Raw genomic sequence first — 21,609 nt, 5'->3', positions numbered from 1 at the left:
ACTGATGAGAAAAGATTTTGGGAGATGTGATCTAGAAATCGATACACAGATAGAGAAACTGTACTCCAATCGAAAGGTTTCTAGAGTGCTTGCTGACTTAAATGTTCTCGTGATGATCCAACGCCTACATGTGTCTAGATTGCGGAGGAAAACAATAACTCGCACACATTTGCGGAGTTGCTTTTGTGGTGCAATTCTTGGAGGATGCTTTGCGGTGGCAAAGTTGTTCTTGAGTGCAAGATGGAGGACCAGGGTGGATGATCACTTAGCTTGGCACACAAAACAACCATGGTTGTAGATTGCAAAGTTGTAGTTTCAAGTCTGCAGATTGATGTGGCTATGGTAAATGAGGAGCCTTCTTACCAGCGATCACAACCATAGTGGTAGAAGACCTGGTGCGGGGTCTTGCTGCGGACAAAGTGGATGCCGACATTGTTGCAGAGTTTGGTGGTGTAGAGAGCCGGGATTACGATCTTGCCATGTGTGGGATGGTTTGACACATTCTTAAAGAAACATGTAACTTTATTGTTTGTACCCTAGTCAATTAAGTGCATGATAAATTGTACTTTTATGGTCTTCTCCAATGAAAACTCCAAGAGTCTAATGAATCCCAATGCGGGTGGAGTAACATCCCATATCAAATATCTGGTTCATTGAGGCATGATGAAATTTTTGCGGAGAAGGTTGTGGTAGTTGTGGATTGTTGAAGTTGATTTGGGTACTATCATACAAAGATAAGGCAAAGGCTCCATTCATGTATTAGTTTGAAGCTTCTTCAAGAGGCACTCCATGCCTACCATGTGGCATTGTATGAACAAATTTTAATCACTCATGCACTCATAGGTTCTCTACCTCAGTTATGCCCAAAATGATTGTACTCCTTTGCACCTGCACATATGGCATCTAACTTCTACTCATGCGCATTGTGGATTTGCACAGTACACTGTGAGTGCCATGTGTATGGGGGGTGGTGCCAAAGGGTGTGCATGTGGGATGCCAAGGGGTTTGTGATTTTGGCACAAAGGGGTGTGTTTCTCCCTATATAGACGGGTTTACATGCAATGAAATAAGGAATCAGTTTTCCTTCTATTTGTGTCTCATGTGCCTTTCCTAGCACATTGAGAGTTTCTGTGTTTTCAACATGTAGGGACCTTTGTCCCCTAGATGGGGTCCCAAAAGGCCTTGTAAGGAATGAAAGTGAACCCACTATGGTCACCCATGGGGCAAGGGCCCACATGGATGTCTTTATTTTGAAATTGGGCAACCTTGGCCTTTTGATGGAGGTGGAGAATCAAAGGCCTAGAGGTTAGGCTGAAATTGGTGGATGGTGGATGCACTTTGATGGGCTCCAAATGGTGGAATTTGACTTTAGGAAACCCTCATTCAGGCAAAAAAGGCACCTTTCAACATGGACCCTTGATTTAAATATAAGATCAACGGTTGAGATGGAGGCACATATTGGAGGATGGAGATCAATCTTGCAAGGTGAAGGGCCTGGATTGAAGTGCCATTTTGGACAGCTAGGATTGAAGGGGCTAATCTATTGGATCCACTATTGTATCCATGGCTCGGATTTGAAGCACCTTTAGCATTCATCTGGTCTCTTGGATCTACAATCAAATCTATGGTGGCCTAGATTGAAGTGCATTTTTCTCTCATCTCTTTCCTTAGATCTTTGTGTTGATCAAGAGTGGAATTTGATCCCTCTCTCCTTTTATGATATCCCTTAGATCTACCGCTTGATCTAATGGCTGGGAGTGCTCTACCTCGAATTCGAATGTATCCCTTGTATTGGAGATTAGATCAAGGGTTAGGAGTGCAGATCATGGGTCTAAACTATGGATCAAAAGTCTCCTCATCCTTTTAAAAGACTTTGTAAACTTCAACATGGCACCTCAAAGCCCTCTCATTCGTACACCTCAAATTGCTCTCAAATCCCTTGAAATTAGAAAACACTAATTCGAGGTCTTTTGAGACCCATTTCTCCCCTATGAAAGGTTCCCCCTCTTTGATAATCCATTTAACTTTCCTTGGTTGAAATTTTATCACCCTCTTTGATTTCGTCTCCCATTTCTCCTCTCTATTTAGAGTCCTCTATTTTTTTTAATCCCTCCCTCTTTTATCCATAAATGCCCTCTCTCTTTCTTCCCATATGATTCCCCTTTTCCCCTCTCTTTCTAAAGTTCTGTTGATTCCTTCAACTTACCTTGGAAAAATTTGATCTCTCTCTCTCTCTTTGATTTTGTTTTCCTTTTTTCCTCTCTATTAAGGTTTCCTATGTCTTTATTTATCCCTCTCTCTTTTACCCTTAAATATCCCCTCTCTCTCTTTCCCTATGTTTCTTCTTTTTTCCTCTAGATCCCCCCCACCCTGTTCCCTCTCTCATTTTAAATTTCCCTCCCTATTTTTTTTCCCCTTCTACTTCCCCTCTTCCTCTTCCTTTCCCTCTCCAAGTTACCCCTCTTCACCTCCTCTGTTTTCCCCTTTCTTGCTCCCCCATTATATCTCTCTCTTTCCTCCTCCCTCTAAGTTTCCCCTCTTTTGGTCCTCTTTCTCGTTACTTTTTCCCTTTCAATTAAATTTCCCTTTCCCTCTCCCTTTGTCATTTCCTTTTTCCCTATCCCTTCCCTTCCTCTCAAATTCAATTTCCCTCGCCTTTTCCTTTCGCTTTTCTCACACTAAAATTTCATTTCCAAACCCCTACCCTTGTCACCCCCTAAATGTTTCCTCTCCTATGCTGCTTCTGTTTCACCTCCTAATTAATCCACTTTCCTCTCTCTCTCCCTCTCCCTCTCCCTATCTAATTTTCTCTCATATCTTCTTTTCTTTTTTTGCTTCTCAAGTACATATTTCGTTCCTCGCACTTTCTCCTTCTATGTTTCTTCTCTCCCCTTTACTCGGGGGTTCACCCAAAAATATGTAAGTATACATTGTAGGTTTAAATCGAGGGATTTTTAAATTTAAATATTTTAGGTAAATTTATAAAAAATATTTACATATGGGGTTTTTTAACTGATCTTTAAAACTAAATATAATTTTGTATAAAAAAGGGGTATTTTTATCCAAGAAAAAATCATTGGTAAGGGATTTTTCAAAATACCCCTTGAACGCACATCGTGCCTGGGGTTTCTTAATAGTGCACCCCTCGAGACCCTTTCCTTATCTATATCTTCCTTTTCTGCCTCTTTCTCTGTACGGTCCTTTTCTTCCTCTCCCTCTCTGTTCTTCTCCCTCTCCCTCACTCTGTTTCTCCAACCATTTCTTTATGTGTAATGGTGTGGTTTTGTCATTCTTTAGCTCCTTCATTGTCAAAGTCCATTCCACAATGGCATTAGCTATCATTTGTTCATTCTCATCCTAGGCATAATATTATGTGCATGAAACCTTTTTATTGTAGCATAGTTGTGCATGCTTTCCTACCCATTCTTCCTTGCCATTGTACATCTAATTATCAAGAAGGGCACAATATTCATGTGTGTGTGTGTGTGTGTATGTGTGTGTGTGTGTGTGTGTGTGTGTGTGTGTTTTCATATATTTATATTTATATATATATATATTGCCCCTTCATAGAAGAGGATTTGATAGCTAGGGAAAGAAATTGAAGTCAAAGAGGAGAGTCTCTCTCTCTCTCTCTCTCTCTCTTACATATCTATCCAATATATCTATCTATCTAAATATACACATACTCAAGCGTAGGGCTTAAATTTTGTAGATTTTGTGTCTCACTTTTTCTTAGTAGATATATTTAGGTGAATGGTGTCATCCGATGGATTCAAGTCAATTGAGGACTACAAAAAACTCTTTAAATAAGGTAGATCCACATCATCTTAGGACTCCAAAATGCCCTCTTATAGCTGTATTGATGATAGTCAGAAGAAGACCAAGAGTTCTCTCTCAGTAATTTATAACACACAGGGGAGGATCTACCAAGAGATGGAGACAAGAGGAGACACCCTAGGCTTCTAGTGCATTCTTACCAAGTGAAAGGTGAGGTGAGGTGAGGGGAATGGTTGCAAGAGATGTCATTGTGAGGGCCATGCTTCATATTTCAATGAGCTATCCACAAACCTACATCATAAGGTCATAAGAATGTAGAAAGATAGTCTTCAATCACGTTTATTCCCTCTTCACGATTAAATTTAAATGTGGTGATAAGACTTTGTAACCAAAAAGTATATAATACATTTTAACCTTACTTGAAGAAGAAATTCCATGTTCCCAATTCAAGGGCTTTAGTCAATAGGAATTGTTGAATGCATGCTGTAAATAATTAAACATAGAAACGAGGCCATCTAGGAGATAACAAAAACAGGTGGGTGAAAGCCCTTCCAAATGGAGCTCTAGTGATTGAACGGTGTTAAGAAGAAAGATAGTCTTCAATCACATTTATTCCCTCTTCAAAATTAAATTTTAAATATGTGGTGATAAGACTTTGTAACCAAAAAGTATAAAAAAAGGGATACATTTTAACCTTACTTGAAGAAGAAATTCCATGTAACCAGTCCAAGGCCTTTAGGCAATAGGAATTCTTGAATGCATGCTGTAAATAATTAAACATAGAAGCGAGGCCATCTAGGAGACAACAAAAACGGGTGTGGGTCAAAGCCCTTCCAAATGCAGCTCTAGTGATTGAACGGTGTTAAGAAGAAACTAAAAATGAACCCAAATATCAATATAGAGGAAAAGGTAGTAGTGCCATCAAGGCTACAAAAGTTTGACACATTCTACTTTGGTTCTTGAATTCATGCTTATTTCATAAGCTCTTTTGTTGCCTACATGTTCAGGCTGTGTTAAATCCTTATACGCATATGCATGTCCTTTTAATTGATTATGTTTTTTAAATCATGTTATTAATGTATAAAGAGAAAGCAAAGATGAACCAAGACTTCACAGCTCAAGAATATGACTATGCATATAATAATGGTGCGGCTAAGCTATTCTGTTGGTTGCAGAAGAGGAAGAACAATGCTAGAGATTAATTTTTGATTGATCCAAGTACTCAAAATTAAGGTGTAAGCTTATTTATAGCCTCTAAATATGCACGCTAAGCTTGGTATTGTTATTACACAACAGATGCAAGGGGATGCATATTTGATTGATTTGCACCCAAGGTGACTTTGATAATAATAAGAAAATACAATAGATGGACAAAGTCAACATGATTTGCTACATGTATGGTCATGGCCCAAAGCGACCACTTTAGTGAAGATTGCACCACTATCAAGCCATTTCAGGCGCCCTCTAGCTATGCCTTGTGAGCTGTGCATGGTGCCAATGTTGTGTATGAGTTGGCATTTACACTTGAGAAACAACAAAGGTTATTGCTTTTAGCATGCCCAGTGGGGGTGGGAGAGCGATGAAACTCTGTAGATTTCTTAGAGTCTTGGACTTAGCCTTCACATAAATGATCTCAACCTACAAGGTGGATCAAGTTCATTTCATTGAGCTCGACATGTTCATTAAAGCAGTAAGCTTATTCTAGGCTCATTTAGCATCAAAGTTTGTTGACCAAGTCTAGTGAGTGTAGACAATGCCATGGCAAAACTTGTCATAGATTCCCTTAGCTTCTCATGTTGACAATGTTCTCTCTCTGGAATGCATGTAAAAGAATACATTGTTTCAAGGATCAATTATATGATTCCAAGGATTGACTACACATGAGAACAGAGCAACATTGACAATTTATTGTAGATGGAGGCGATCTACTTATAGAACTCAATCAAGTACTTATCTTGCATGCACGCACACAGGGGGGGGGGGGGGGGGGGGGTCACTCATAAACATGTAACCTAGCATGTTAGTACAAGGAAGTGTGTTCTTTTAATGAGGATGCTTACATGGTATAAGGAAACTTATAAAGTAACAAATTAGTATAATTTATATGTGTAGATTTATGGAGGAGTGTCTAAGTTTTAAGATTGAAAAATGTATGCATGCAAGAAGGGACTAATCAATTACATGAGAAAATATAAAAATGTACAAAAAAGGGGTATTTTTAGTACATGCTTGCTCGCAAGTGCTATATGGGTTTTATGAAGAGTGCCCCTCCCGCCCCGCCCCCCCATTGTACTTACAATGGTGTATCACAGAGAACTAGCATCTCTTCACATCACCACATTTATATAGGATAAACTATATGTCGCTTTACATTTTTCTTCCCCATTATCCCATGGCAAGCTTTCCCCATAGACACACTCTTGTACATACTCTCATATCATGACAGTTCATGATATGAGACACATGATGATACAGTTAGGGTCATGTAGAGCCTCTAATTATATGTTGGTGACACATGCTACATATTAGGATTTGGTAGTGTCCAACAACGTCTAGTAGGACACCTATATAACGAGCTAGCAAGGTATTATTCAATCATCGTACACACAAGGATGCGATGAAGCCTATTATTCCTTGGCAAGTCAGCAACTGAAGTGGAAAGGTGTATGGACATCTGTAGATAATAAAAAGTCAAGGTTATTAAAGTCAAGGTGGACATGATGAAACGCAACGCAATCATCGATGACAACCCATGAATGGCCAAGATTACTAATGGAATTCTAGCACTCATGTCAATAATTTTGAAGTCAACCACTATAACGCTTATAGTGCACCATATTTTGCGGTGACCAAGTTTGGCATACAAGTAGCGAATTCACCGACTCCTTTTTGGATATTCAGCTACGTCCTTCGATGAAGTGTTCTTTTCTGAGTATTTATTGTCGTGGTTGTAATGATTTTAGCGGGCGCTGCTTGGCTAGCCCTTCTCTCCAATTCATATTCTCTGTGTATGCATCTTTGGTGTGTTATTGAAGAGATCTAAAAATGCTTCCTCTTTCAGCTTCTCTGGCTTGTGCTGCTAGAACACATACTCGCATTACTTTCTCCTTCTTTCATCTGTGCTGTCTACTCTTTGACATTAGTCGTGAGCACCTTTTTCTAATCCACCTTTCCACCCTTAGCTACCCTAATTGAGTGTTCTGGGTGCGCATATGTATATCCCATTCAGCTGCATACTTCACAACGTACAATAATCGTATGTCTCTTCTAGTTTTGTTGCCATAATAGCTCCGTCCTTGCAACAAAATAAATAGCTTGTCATACTCTTGATCTGCCTTCTCCAGCCCGTTCTATGCAACTTTGTTTTCAGTGGTCTTGCTCAGTTTCTTTCCTCGACTGTAAATGAATGGTCTCAGGGAGTGTATGTGCTGAATGTCTCTCCAGTATATGCTTTTTTTTAAATTGCATCTTTGAACTATCACCAACGAAGTGTTATCAAGACATCGTGTTGCTTTCTCTAGCGTTGTCAAGATTGTGACCCACTAATGGTGCGCTACAGCTGTTTCTTGCTTTTGGACCACTCCATTTGTTTAGTATGCTTTCTGCAGGAGGATTGACTGTGTGAAAGATACTAATTGATTGAAATTTTTTAGGATGAGGGATCGAGATTTTGTATGTGGTAGCTACGTGGGCGTTTCAAGACTGCTGACTTGAACAAGTTGATTTTATCACCGTTACTTAACCTGTAGTTGGTGGTCTAATCCTTGTTGGTTGTTTGTTCCCATAGGAAGGACTATTGAGGGTTTTGGGGGTGTGCCTTGGTCAAGAACGGAATCTGTACGCTCAAGAAATTTATGATAATTTAGCAGCAAAAATTAATACAGGGCCTATGAGTACATCTTGTTACTTGTAGTTAAAATCACCTTCTTACTTGTTCATCTTTAATGATAATTTAGCGGCAAAAATTAATACACGGCCTAATCAGTACATCTTGTTGCTTGTAGTTGAAATCACCTTCTTACTTGTTCATTTTCATTATGCATGGTGCAACATGTTTTGATATTTTTGCCTTGTATAACCATCCATGATCAATTTAAAGATTAACCCATATTGTCTTTGACCATTTTTGTTAAACTCCTGTTCTATTACACTCACATTATAATATCATTCATAGGTTTGAGCATATGACATTTACCATTAGCATTTTCGAAAAGTGATTGGTATTGTAAAAGCATTTTTTATTCAAAACTTATTTTTCTTCATCCCATTCTTCAGTTTTGTTGAATTCTTGTTTTATTACACTCACATAATAACTTTCATAGCTTTGAGCATTTGACATTTACCATTAGCACTTTTGAAAAAGTGTTTGGTACTATCTAATCATTTATGGTTGAAAACTTTTTTACCTTCATTCCATTCTTGGGTTTTGATAGTTCACCCTTCAAACCGTTTAAAGATACTATATAATTTATCATCATCATAGTTTAAGATATAGTATGTTTCGGTCCATATAGGCAGCCATGTTTCAGCTTTAAGTTGTGCAGCACCACTAACATACCTTTTGTAAAACTTCTCCTTTCAATATGTTAGTTATGACATGCACACACACACACACACACACACATATGTATTCCTTAATTCTAGACCAAATTTTGTAACCATGAAAAGCCAACTATAATAAGAATTTAAATGCCACGTTACGATTTTGTAAGCCACGTGGTAGGTCCACAAGGCTACTTAAAGCTTATTGTCCTATAGTGGGTGCATGATCAGTGGTCCAAGGGTGATGTCCTGGACAAAGTGCTATTAGTGACTACTATTATAGAGATTAAGGATAGATACAACATAAGTTGACATAAATGCATGTTATTTTTTGGAATATCATACCGATTTGGTCCAACATGCACATTTGGGTTTTGCAAATTGAGAATTCAAGGTCAATAATAGTGCTCAGCTCTTTAAGGCTATTAGAGTACTATATTAGTGAAAAAGGTTGTCCTTCTTAATATGTACCTATCCCCTAGAGGACCCCTCGAGGTAGAGGTAATCATTTTGAAATTTGCTCATTATGTTCATTAAGATAGATGTGAAAACAATTGCATTGGCTTTCTCGTTGCATTTCGAACGACATTGTATATCGGCTTTTAAATACGCAAATAGGAACCCCTTGCCAATTGATCTATGACCATAATAGAGGATATTTTTATACAAAAATGAGTTTTCTCATGTCTAGAGGACCCTTATGTTATTCCACTTTGTTAGATAGTTTGTTGTGAAAACATTGTTACATCAGTTTTGCTCTAGATGAGTTGGTATCTTGAGAGGCCCCATTTTGAAATCCTTTCAATGGATAGATGCTTTAAGTAATATTTGATCTATATGCCCACCCTTTGACAAACATCACATATGTGGTATTGGTTTTTCACATCTAGTGAACATTGTGCTCCACCACATAACTCCTTGCAAGAACTTTCTGTTGGAGCATCAATGGAAGCATGGTGTGGACACAAGATGAAGAAAAAGCATCTCTATTCATATGAGAGATGGCCAATATATAGGCACTGGTTACACTCCATGTATGACATCATAGGTGAGCTTAGTAGAGCATCTAGATCCACAATGGTAACACACAAACCTTGTACCCCTAGGTACACCCCATTACATCAATTTGTCCTTCATTCCCCCACACAAATTGATGACCTCATCTCTCAGTAGTAGTACATGGGATGCTCCATGGCTTGCCCACCATCATGTGGCAATACACATGGCCCCAACATGTGACTCACTCTTAGGACTCTTGGTTTACAACTGGAGGATTGGACAATGACTATGTGCGGAAATACCTATGGATCCAACAAGGTAAAACCTCAAACAAAGGACTAACAATCATTTAAGGATGGACTATCCATGGCAGAGAACCATTATTAGCCACACAAACCCTAAACTTAATGTCCAATGTCTTCATTAATATATTGAAGTTGAAAGGTATCCCTTTGGGATGCCTCTCTTGTCCTTTTCAATAGAATCTGGAGTATCAAACTTGATCATCATCATGTCTTCAGCATGTCCTTTGATCGCCAGACCTTCTGATGTATTGTCCTTCATAATCTTCTTGTCATGCATCCAAGAACATATCTCCATAAAAGAATCACTAGCTAGTATAGCTAGTATATCACCATTGAGGCACAGAATGTCTTCTTAATCTTCAGATCTATGCTCATCAAATCACTATTCAAGTGAAGCACATAACCTTTCACCATTACATCCACTTTAGGCAAAGCCAAGGCAGAGAACCTATGAAGAGCATCCATCATAAGATATATTGCATAGACCATTAAGTCATCTTGATTGGCAGTTGAAGCTTCCATGGCGATATCAACAACGGATTTCATATATCCAACCACAATGACTCGCTTTCCACTTAGTTAGCTATCTTGCAGCTTCATTATCCAGCATCGAGTATTCCATTGAATGTAGCACGGTTCCAGAAAAAATCTCAGGTCCTCTACCAGATGGATACGTGGGTATGATGGGGCAATCTCCGAAACGACCAACGCATATGACTAGTAAATCAAAATGAAGCCACTCTTCTTCAATATCCGTTTGAAATTGTCCTCCTGACTGCTTCTGCACATGCAATTGCCAAACCTTACCACCACCATTCTCTTTTTCTTCACGTGCGAAAGCTGTACCATTGTTCCCCCATAAACCGGTAAAGCCCGTATTGCCTGCGAACATTGATCTGATTTCCATAACCTTGTAGTTGAACCAAATTCGCTCCTTTAACTGAAATCTCTCTGCAGAGCCTTCCAAGTATTCTATGACTTGTTCATTCGGAGGATTTAAAGGAGTGCCCGCAAGCCAAGGGAAGTCTAAAAATCGGCTCGACTGCACCTTCGTGGTGGCACAAGTGTACTGCCAGACGCCACCAATACAATCCCGGGCTTCCAAGACTGTGGGCTTGATTCCATGTTGCATGAGGTGCTTGCAAGCAGCAAGGCCAATCATTCCTGCCTCGACGATGCACACTTTTCGATCGAATAGCGGCACTCGATCCTCCATTGTGATATCTAAGCGAGGGAGTGAGGAATCAAATTGTAGGCGCTGCAATGCGAGCTAGTAGAAATGAGCAGAGGGACAAATGCGAGATGTCTAGCAACTACGTGATTTCTCACCCCAGCCGCTCTAGCTATATAGTGTTGCAAAGACTACCGGAGGGTGCAACGGCTAGTGAAGATGAGGAAGAAGGTGAGTTTGGTAGGGATGATGCCACATGGCACCACAACCTAGCTAGGATTCCCAGGCTATGTACTACATGTGGGAGCATCAATGAAAGCATCTCTATTCATATGAGAGGTGGCTAATATATAGGCACTGGTTACACTCCATGTATGACATCCTACGTGAGCTCAGTAGAGAATCTAGATCCATAATCATCTCCATGAATCTCTCAATCACACCTACTAGAACCTTCTACCACCTAACTTGGTCATTCTAACCACCATGTGGTGACACACAAACCTTGTACCCCTAGGTACATCCCATTACATCAATTTGTCCTTCACTTTCATGTTGTGATTTTAGTTGAATGTCTTTCAACTACATCTCTATGCTTTATGCAGCAAAGGACTAAATTTACTATTTTTTATATAAGAATAAGATTTATGTGCCTCCAAGATTTTAGAGTATTTATTTGTTATTGTGTTGCTTAGAAAAGGTCCCATGGATCATACTAACAGCTTTGGATGTTTGCCATTATAGATCTCTAACTAAGAGAGAATTGCCTCTAGAGTACATTGCCTTGTTTTATAAAAATCCACTTCATTATATGAACTCAGAGTGTGGATTACTTCAAAGAAAATTAATGACATCGTATTAGTATTAGAGACATAGTTAACTAGCTGCAAAAAAAGTTAATGAATCATGAACAATATTAAAATGTTCTAAGAAGACGTGTCAAAAAAATATCCATCTTTCATAGCATATAAAGAGCATCTCTTTCATATGTTAGATGTTAGCATTTTATTGGGGTAGGCATAGATGATTGGAGATTTAAATTTGCTCTAGATTAAATTGGAATTGACTGAATAGCCATTCCCAAAGCATCTGCATGGAAGTGAAATATAATGATCAACTTTGGCTATCATAGGATCATTGATTCAATTGAAATCTCTTTGATAACTTTCACAGCTTTGGTCTTTTCTTTGCTTTGTTTAAATTTTATACCACCATCATGTGCATAGTTCTTTTTGACTTTGTGATAAAATATGGTAAACTTGATGCAAAAAGACAAATTTGTTTTCTATGTTTCAATTCTCGTATCTTTTAACTCAATTTTATTTTTTCCATTTCTTCCATTATTTTCTTTTGAGAAATTGTAAAGACTAAGGGCATTTAAAACATCCACTCTCATGGGTTAGGCATAATCCATGTCTCCTTGCAAAAAGTGAGGCCTTATGAACTTGATCTTGGAGAAGCTTCTCTCATGTTGTATTTGAAAAACTATTTATTAGTATGGCTAAAGATCCTTAAATATTTTCCTAAAATTTCTCCTTCATGAATATAATTAAAAGGAATTTTGTCCATTGCATGATCCAAGTGGCATTACTATCAATAAAGGAAATGGAAATGCAACCTTAATAACTTATTCATTCAATTTTATATGATCTCGGCAAGATTTGATTGTAGGTAGTATATTCATCCTTGAATGAACACATTATACACTAATTTACCAGCTAACCTAGGATGTTATTAGTGAAAGAAAATGGAAATATGTCCTTGATAGTTTATTCATTCAATGTTTTTAATAGCTATACTCTCTTATTTGTAGTTTTTCTTAGGCATTATGGCAATCAAAAACCACTAATTACTTCTATCTACCGTAAATACAAATGTTGTTCAAAAGGTAATGAAAATGGAGAGGAATGATCCCTAAAAATTTGCTAATTCAATTTTCTAGAATCCACACTCTTGCTTCAAGTCAATTATTTCTAATTATAACCTTGGAAACAACTAAGCAATTTTATCTAGAAAGAGTGGCAGCTAATTGACTTCTTATTTGCCCAACTTCCCTTAGTTTAAATTTTTTAGATATCTCTATTACTTCATCAGTTTTGCATCAAATTTTGTGTTGGCATAGTTCTAGAGGTGCTTTCTTGAGATCAGTGTACTCTAGACATTGATGAATTCTTGTAATATAAGTTTATAAACTTGATTGATGAATTCTTTGAGTATCTCTTTATTAATTTAAATTATGTTTTATTTTTTCTTGTGCCGACATTTGATTGTCTTATCACTTGGCCTGATGCTATTTGATGGCTTTCACTTATTTAACAAACTTGTTGCAATAGCTCATATGTCTTAGGGTCTACAAATTATGTGCATCTACACCAACCATTGTTGTTTCATGTGCTTTAAAATCTCCCAGCTGCACAATAGAAAAATATTGATTGAGGGGAATTGGATCTAGAAAGCCTCTCTTCAAGCATACACTAGTATCAAAACGAAAAAAATAATGCACACCTAATAAATTCATTGATCAAGCATCACACCACTTCATCTCTTAGTCACACCAAGCTATTAAGAAGCTTCAATTCTATCGACTTGTCAGAGTATACAATAGCATTTCGGTTGTAACTATGAAGGAAAGGTATAGATCTTGTGTGAGCTTCAGTGGGATCTTGTATGCTCACTTAACTTTGCAACTCCATGAGCTAATTCAACTTTGGGTTTGAAGCCCATCTTAACACCTTGCTATGGACATCCACTTGCGACTATGTTATACTGCTCCTAACCTAGGCTCTAACCTAGGCTTGCAACTATCCTATATTGTTAAGATCTGTTCTTTGCGAGACGACATACTTGTGACTTCTTACATGCCACTACATCTCTTCTCTACATGCCACTACATCTCTTCTCTGACCAAAATATCTCAATAACACTAAAAATAATCCTAATAAATGTATCTTTATCAACAACATTGACCTCTAGTTGTCCATTACGAATTCGAGTCTCATTCTTAATGGACATCTTGCAAATGGCCCATTGTATAAGTCCCTACTCTCATTCCAATCATAGACAGATTCCTCCTAATTTCCAACCATATGATTCAACCCTCTAATCAATGCCATGATTCTTCATCAAATTCGACCTGAAGTTTATATGTCATCTAGGTTTGACTCTTCCAAAACCCATTCCAAGTAGACTGTAGGTTCACCTGTCATTCACAGACCAGATCCAATTTGAGATGCCTACTCTTTCAAAACCCATTCTAGGAGTGCTGCATACTTTGCCTCAGTAAGAAGGCTAAATGTGTCTTCATCATTCTGCTTCACTAAGAATATTGAATACCTCATTGTAATTTGGCTTCAATGAGAAGAATCAATATAATCCTTGTACTTTACGTTGGTGCAAAGGATGAATATGAACTTTATCATTTGTCTTCATTGAGAAAACTAAATGGAAACTACAACCAGTTTTCTTATCGTAATCATTTGGAGGTTCACATGTGAGCAACAACCATTGCCAATGATTCAATGGGAAGTGTCTCATGAGATGCTCCATATGACTCTAAAGATGTTGGCGATATTTTTCTTCATCAAATAGTTGATTAACTCTACAAACCCATCATTGATCAACTCATTGATGAAGTTATAATGACCTTGTATTTTGGTTGTTTTAATAGATCTCCATTACTTTATCACGTTGCAAGACCTATATATCCAACCACAAAGACTCACATGATGCCATGCATGTGGATTTGTACTTTTCTTTTGTTTGAAGACAAAGACATACTGGGTTGATTCTTGTTGAGCCATCAAAAGGAGCACATTGATACCATGAAGCAACATCTACAAGTGGATCAGTGAGTGTCTTTGGCCCACTGCAAAACACAATACGCGTGGAAGTCAATTCCACTTTAATAGGTGACTCTATATTTGATCATACCTTTTAAATACAAAGCACACAAAAATAGACCTTCCATTGTGTCTCCTTTCAAATACCAAAGCACACAAAAATAGACCTTCCATTGTGTCTCCTAGAGTGAAGATCCCAATTAGCAGAGTAGTCTGGCAACGAATCATGCAATGTCAAATTGGATATTTACCCTGATATAGTAGAACCCCAACTAGTTGTTGATAATGGATCTAGTCTAACCACTGAGAAATATATTTGATGCTCAGCTTCACCATTGTACTGACTGTTGCCTTTCAATCCTCCATCTGGAATTGCACCTATATCTCCAAACCATTTTTATCCTGTAAGATGATGTGATGCTCTGCTCCTAGCAGATTTTGATGCCAATAAAGTAATGAGATAGATTAAGTTTGGTCATCATCGAAGAGTTTCCAAGTCTTCAATATTTTACTCATGATCTCCTTTATGATTTCATCAACTAATAGAATCACCATTGATTTCATGTTTTCTTATGAATGGAGGTACAAGTTTTCATATCATGAAATCTATATCAAATTTATTCTTTCAAAGTTATAGTATCGATCCTTTGGTTCTATGTTAGTCAGACCAATTTCAGCCCATTTATGACATTCATAAGTCAATTTCACTAAGAAGACCGAATAGGATATGTCGCTTGCCTCATTATCCACTACATCTAGGGGTTCACATATGAGGCAATAATCAATACTAGGGTGTATCATATAGCTGTTATAGCCACTTTCTATACCACAACTTGTGGTCTCTTTGTAAAGTGTATTGTAAATATAACCTTTATGGAAAAAGTACTTAAATACATGGACTTTTAGCTAGAAAGCCTTTGGAATACATTGAAGCTAGTACAAAAAGAATTGATGTGTCAACAAGTTTATGATATAGAAGCATTTTATCCATTGTTAAGATTGATATTTTCAAATGTTTTTAAAAAAGGTCAATAGAACACCATTACTTGTGCTTCTATTTTGGGAGTGGTTTCCTCCTCAGTTTGAAGTGACTTTTATTGTAAGTTTCAATTGGAATTTAGCTCACACTGCATTTGTAAATTCTTTATATTTTGTGTGATTCATTGAATGTTGTGTGATATTTTATGTAATTCTCTGTCTTTAACCATCTGTTTTTACAATGTAGTCTTGCACCCTCATGTACTGCCCCACCTTCCATTCCCCCCTTTAATACTTTGTATTAAAATTCCATTTTTCCCTTCTGCCCATCATCCTAGGAAAATAAGCAAGCAAGCTTGTAAAGAAAGGGTTTTCCAATTCTCAAAGCTAGAAAAATTAAATTCTTATAAGGGGAAAAGAATGTAGGACCCATAAATGAGTAGGGATTTAAATATTATCTCTTGAACGCAAATTCTATGCAAATTTTCCTAGTGAGTTTGCTGCATGGACTCCATAAACATTGCTTCTTCATTGCTTCATGAGCACTCCTGGAAATTAAAAGGAATCGCATGATGCAAGCTTTGAGATAGGTATCCTTGATTGGAATCATGAAAGTTCCAAAATCTCTACCACAAACTATGTACCAAGGATAGCCATCATGCAATGAAAGCCATTGTCTATCCTTTTAAAAAATCAAGTACATTATATTTCTGTGAAAAGAGAGGGCTAAGTTCCTTCTATTGTGGACTTCCGCCTTATCATTGAAAAAATGTGAAACAATAAATCGAGTCACATTATATAATTAGATTCGGGTATAATAATGGTGAAAGAAAGTTGCTTAATTTTAGTAGAATGGTGGATTGTTAAGATATACCCACAAGTTGGCAATCACTACTCCTTAGTAGTTTACTTCTTTAGCACCATAATTATTAATGTGTTAAGAGAAGCACCACATTTATAGTATTAAATGCCTTACTCAATTACTATATAGCCAAGTACTTGCAATCCAATATTAATGTTAGAATATAGATACACTTTGGTGATGGAGCTCCAACACATGCCAACTTAATTTATGCTAATATCAAAGGACTTGATAATTCAAGGTGATTTTTGCATGCAATATTGGATGTAGACTATATGCTTATCAAATTGATCCATAATCTCTTAACCATGTGTCATTTATGTATCAACTATGGTACATCCCTCAGAGATATGTAAGCATAGCATGTGAGACGTTCAACATACGAGGTTTGTCAAATATATATTTTCACATTTTTTAACATATAGAAGGGGTATCACTTAAAGGGGATATTCATGGATTGAATGCAAAAAGGGTGTGCTTTATGCATAGAAAATTCATAAATAAGGGACTTTTAAATTAGGCATTAAATGCATGTGATATAGAGGATTTACATATAATGGACCCCCCGAGTGTACCAATCTTTGATTTTATCGACCACATGTCTCTTTCATGGCATTATGCCTCAATTTTGCACTAATTACTATTCATGAATTTAGGTTAGGGGTGGGGGGAAGAACAAATCCCCCAATATATCCATTAGGAAACCCATTGGTCAATTTTTCGTACCAGTCAACCTTTTACATAATACAACTCCATGGGTACCTAAATTATAAAGTAACCAATCCAAATGGATCTTAAGGTTGTGAGCCAAGTGCTAATCATGTGTCATATGCATCGACTAGCCAAAATATGGCCATCTACATGACACCATTAGATTAGATGGAGATTCTTTTCCAAGATGATGGAGAAATCTCTTACTAGATCATTTTTAAAAAAATTATAAGTCTACATGATATCTATTGTTTCTCACAAAACAAATACAAAGCAAGGAAATTGATCTTATAAGATGATCATGAGAAGAACCCTAAATCCTGGTGCTTATTATATTGTAGTGCATAAAACATCTCCTCAACGTCAGCACAAATCACCAAAGAACCAATTAGTGTGTGCCTTTCCTATAGTCCAAATCTTCCTTTCTTCTTTTGGGCTGAAAATCACTTACTTTCACAACTTCCCTATCCACAAATGTGGTCTGCTTGTTCTTCTTCTTGATCGAAGCACTTGGCTGCACCTCAATATCCCTACGACTTATGGTGAAGAGAGTTTAGCTATCTGGGGGCCATCTTTGTTGCTTTAGTGTCATTTAAAAGTAGCCCTTTTTCACGACCCACATGTTAAGCCCTTCTATTCTCTAGAAATTAGCCCAAAGAACTTCCAACCACTCTCTTTTTTATCTTTAACCTTGATTGTCTTCTTCTCTTGAATTCCTCCCATTGGCTCACAACCAAAAGGTTTGATTACACTTTAGGCGATAAAAAGTTATAGACTCTTATTAAACTTGAGATACAATCATTTTTAGACCGTCCAAGCTACTTCATTATTTTGTTGTCATGTTGTTTTTTGTAAGGCCACTACAGTACTAATTTTAGAGCCCTACGTTATATGGACAAGAACACAAACTAATTTTAGAGCCCTACGTTATATGGACAAGAACACAAACTGCTTTTAAAAAAAATAATTTAAGATGCAATAAATCCCTTACCTTATTAGCCTTAGTGCATACTTGAAGGTGGTGATCTAGCTCAACATTTGACCACATCTACTCCCCATAGGGTCCTTCAACCCCATCTTTGGTAAAATCTTATTGAAAAAGTGAGAAACTTTTCCATAAAGAGGGGGTCACCAAAGAAGATCAATCATCTTACGTTGATACCCTAGCTATAGGAAAACTTCTAGTGTAGAGTGCAAACCCTTGATCCCGTTATGGCACTAAGCCCACTACCAGCTGAGACTCAAGTACCTACAAGCAAGGTCCACACCGCTTTCTATTGGGGCTAGGATAGCCCCAAAAGATCGGGAGGTGGACGTGGAGGTGGAAAAGTATTGCACGCTTGTGTTTTCCAAAGATGTGTGATTAGAATGCTTAGATACCAAAATCCGCTATATTTCTTAACATGCAGTCCTGAAAAGCTGTGCTGCTGCTAGATCACATGCACTGCCCTTGTCACCTCGCTTTGAGATTTTTCGAGGGATCACTAGAGAGGCCCGAGGTCAAATTTACACGAGAAGAGTTCTCAACGCTCATACTTTCATAATCATACCCAAGTCTGATAGCTAGCCAAACAGCTGTGGCTCCTTATGCAAGTATCAGTTGTCACCTATGGACGAATTGTTTTTGTGAGATGAAACAGTTCAAAATGACTACTGTCAGGTGGCCATGAGGAGAAACATAGGGCTAACTGCTCAAAAGGTCTGAATTTCAAGAGGGTTAGCTTGCCGGGCTTCGCTCTTTCAAGTTATCTAATGGTTCAAGGAATCAAAGACCAAAATCGTGTGCTTTCATTCTTAACAAAACAATAAGATGCAGGTTCTGACCTCATACCTGGAGCTCGCAAACTCGTAAAGTCTTCCAGTAGTCGAAAAGATGATGACGCCAACTTCAGCATCGCAGAGAACGGACAGCTCGTGGGCCTTTTTCAGCAACCCGCTTCTGCGCTTGGAGAAGGTGACTTGCCTGCTGGGCGTGTTCTCTATTCTCCTGATCTGTATTTTGCCACGAGCGATGGGGAAACCCTTCTTGATGGAGTGCTGAGTGCCGGGGGTCGTTTCTGTGTGGTGCAAAGGAGGAGGTGGGTCGTGGGGAGGCGCTGGGGATATGGGGGGGGAGGGAGCTTGGACAAAGCGAGGGAGGAGGTTGGACATGGAGGGGGAGGAGGGGGTCTCTGTCATGGGATTGTGGTACGTAAGGAGGAAGAGCATGAGGGGGGTGGTTGTCTCGGGCAGGTACTACGGCTGGCTATGGCGGAGTTGAGCTGTAAAGCCTGGCGATGGCGCAATACAGCCTTTTAGTTGCCTCTCGTGTGTTGATTCTTTTCATGACTTCAGGGAAGTCATGACATCCCGGAAATGCTCCCTCCACCCATTTAGCTAACAGCTAAATTGTGAGCATATTTAGGGCACCACCATGTATGTGGAAAAAAAATACAATTAGCACTCTCCGCCCCGAGTGCTCATCCTTTGAATAACCTACGTTTTGAGAATCTGTATGTAATCTATTGAATTATTAATGTTCTCCAATGTTTACTTGAGCAATGTATCTGTTTAAGGATAGTACTTTACAGCAATAGTACGATTCGTTTTACTATAGCACTAGTTGGTTGCAGCTCGGAGGTTGGTTGTAGACTAAGATATTAACTGCCATCATCACGGCAGTTTGCTTATATTATTACAAGATCAATGGCATACAATTCATTTATTTAGGATTTGTGGTCACCAGCCCGATGGTTGAAATCTGACAATAGATAAAGAGAACCAACCTAAAGGGGATTATTTTAGTATAGCACTTTGCAATCATTTTAGGATAGCATGGCGATAGTGTAGGATAAGTGGTCACCAGCATAGTGGTTGGTTGGAGACTAGGATATTAACTGTCACCAGTGCGGTATATGAATGGCATAAAATTCATTCATTTAGGATTTGTGGATTAGTAATGGGATTTACTAAAACAAGCATGGTGGTTGTTTAGGATATACTAAAAACAAGCGTGGGATTTATCATTTGGGATTTACAAAAAAATTTACAAAAATAAGCATGGTGGTTACTGTGGGATTTACTAAAAGAAGCATAGTCTCAAATACATTTTTCATTTTCTAGGATAAGTGGAATACTATTTCCTACTTTACTAGTATTTTAGTCCTTATTGGCAATAAATCCTAAATGAAGTCAAAAGTATTCCGAGCCACTATGGTGGTTGGTGGCCCGGTGGTGTCGTCCAGATAATCATTTAAACACGATTTAAGGCACATGTTGTACATTCTACTCTGAATTGGATGTGGAGTTGTTCAAAGAACAATGCATTGATGATATCATCAACAAAATCCATATTTGCCTAGCCAATGCCCTCTTGATTGGGTAACCCCTCCTCGATGAGTGTGGACACCACCTTGATGGGACAAGTTGATGTACTGGGGTCAATACCAGGGATTACAAGGCATGTGGTTGTGAATGTGATCACATGAATGAGTGTGTGAACACATGTGTGTGTGTAAGTGTGCCTGAGTTAGGTGTGACTGATGATGTGTCAATTAGTAGGTGTGATGAGTGAATCTAGGAGTGTGGTGTGTGATTGAGAGATTCATGGAGATAATTGTGGATCTAGATGTTCACTATTGAGCTCACGTATGATGTCATCTATGGATGTACCCAGTGTCTATATAATAACACTCTCTCAATCAATAAACAAGCTTCATTGTTCATATTTCTATATGGAGATGACTATATGTTGAGCTATAAAGTAATACCTTATTTCTTCGAGTGCTCTGACCTGACTTTGATGTCAAAAAGGATTGTAAGTGATAATCTTGGTTGGGCTATGATCAGAATGATATATTGTACCAAGATGAAGTATGGACTCTTCAAGAAGAATCACACGAAGACCTTCATCTACATCGATCCAAGGACTTCATCAGCAAACAACAATCAATGTGGATTTTATGGGAAGATCAGAAGATTTCTATCTACAAAAGAACTAGAGAAGGTTACTACTCCCACTGCTCTCATTCAAGTCAACCTTGATAAGGTTGATGACACATTTGTCTTTTGAGATGTTTTGTGTGCTGAGTCAATAAGGCTTCTCTACCCTAGGATGTCCCCCTCAAATGGATGTTGTTATTATTATGTGAGTTTTACCTTGTTAGACCCATGGGAATTTTCCATGCATAGTCATTGTCCAATCCTCCAATTGTAAACCAAGACCAAAGTCAGAGTGAGATCATGTTGGCATGAAGATGCGGTATGACGGGACAAATTGGTGTACTGGGTTCAATACCAAGGATTACAAGGCATGTGGTTGTGAGAGTGACCACATGCGTGAGTGTGTGAACACATGTGTGTGTATAATTGTGCATGAGTTAGGTGTGACTTATGATGTGTCAGTTATAGTAGGTGTGAATGAGTGAATCTAGGAATGTGGTGTGT

The 21,609-nt window shown here is 38.1% G+C and overlaps 2 protein-coding genes across 4 annotated transcripts in view; both read right to left on the bottom strand.

Annotated features, from left to right (window-relative positions):
• LOC147892109 (MADS-box transcription factor 23-like) overlaps window positions 1-19,540 on the bottom strand; it is a 32,843-nt gene extending 13,303 nt beyond the window's left edge. For all 3 annotated transcript variants that reach the window (XM_087388188.1, XM_087388189.1, XM_087388190.1), the window contains exon 1: window positions 19,016-19,540. In XM_087388188.1, the coding sequence (XP_087244314.1) occupies window positions 19,016-19,392 (377 nt within the window). In that variant the 5' untranslated portion in view covers window positions 19,393-19,540. The remainder of the gene's footprint in view (window positions 1-19,015) is intronic.
• Window positions 9,942-10,839, bottom strand: LOC147892110 (putative flavin-containing monooxygenase 1). The gene is given in 2 exon segments (XM_087387958.1): window positions 9,942-10,196; window positions 10,198-10,839. Coding segments are annotated over 2 exon segments (897 nt in total).
• Window positions 19,541-21,609: the final 2,069 nt, after the last annotated feature.

This window comes from Dipteris shenzhenensis, chromosome 17, assembly GCF_047967505.1.
Source record: "Dipteris shenzhenensis isolate YYH24624 ecotype China chromosome 17, Dip_SZ_1.0, whole genome shotgun sequence".
NCBI classification, from domain to species: Eukaryota; Viridiplantae; Streptophyta; class Polypodiopsida; order Gleicheniales; family Dipteridaceae; genus Dipteris; species Dipteris shenzhenensis.
The sequence above is the reverse complement of the archived record's forward strand: the minus strand, read 5'-3'. Positions and strand labels throughout refer to the sequence as shown.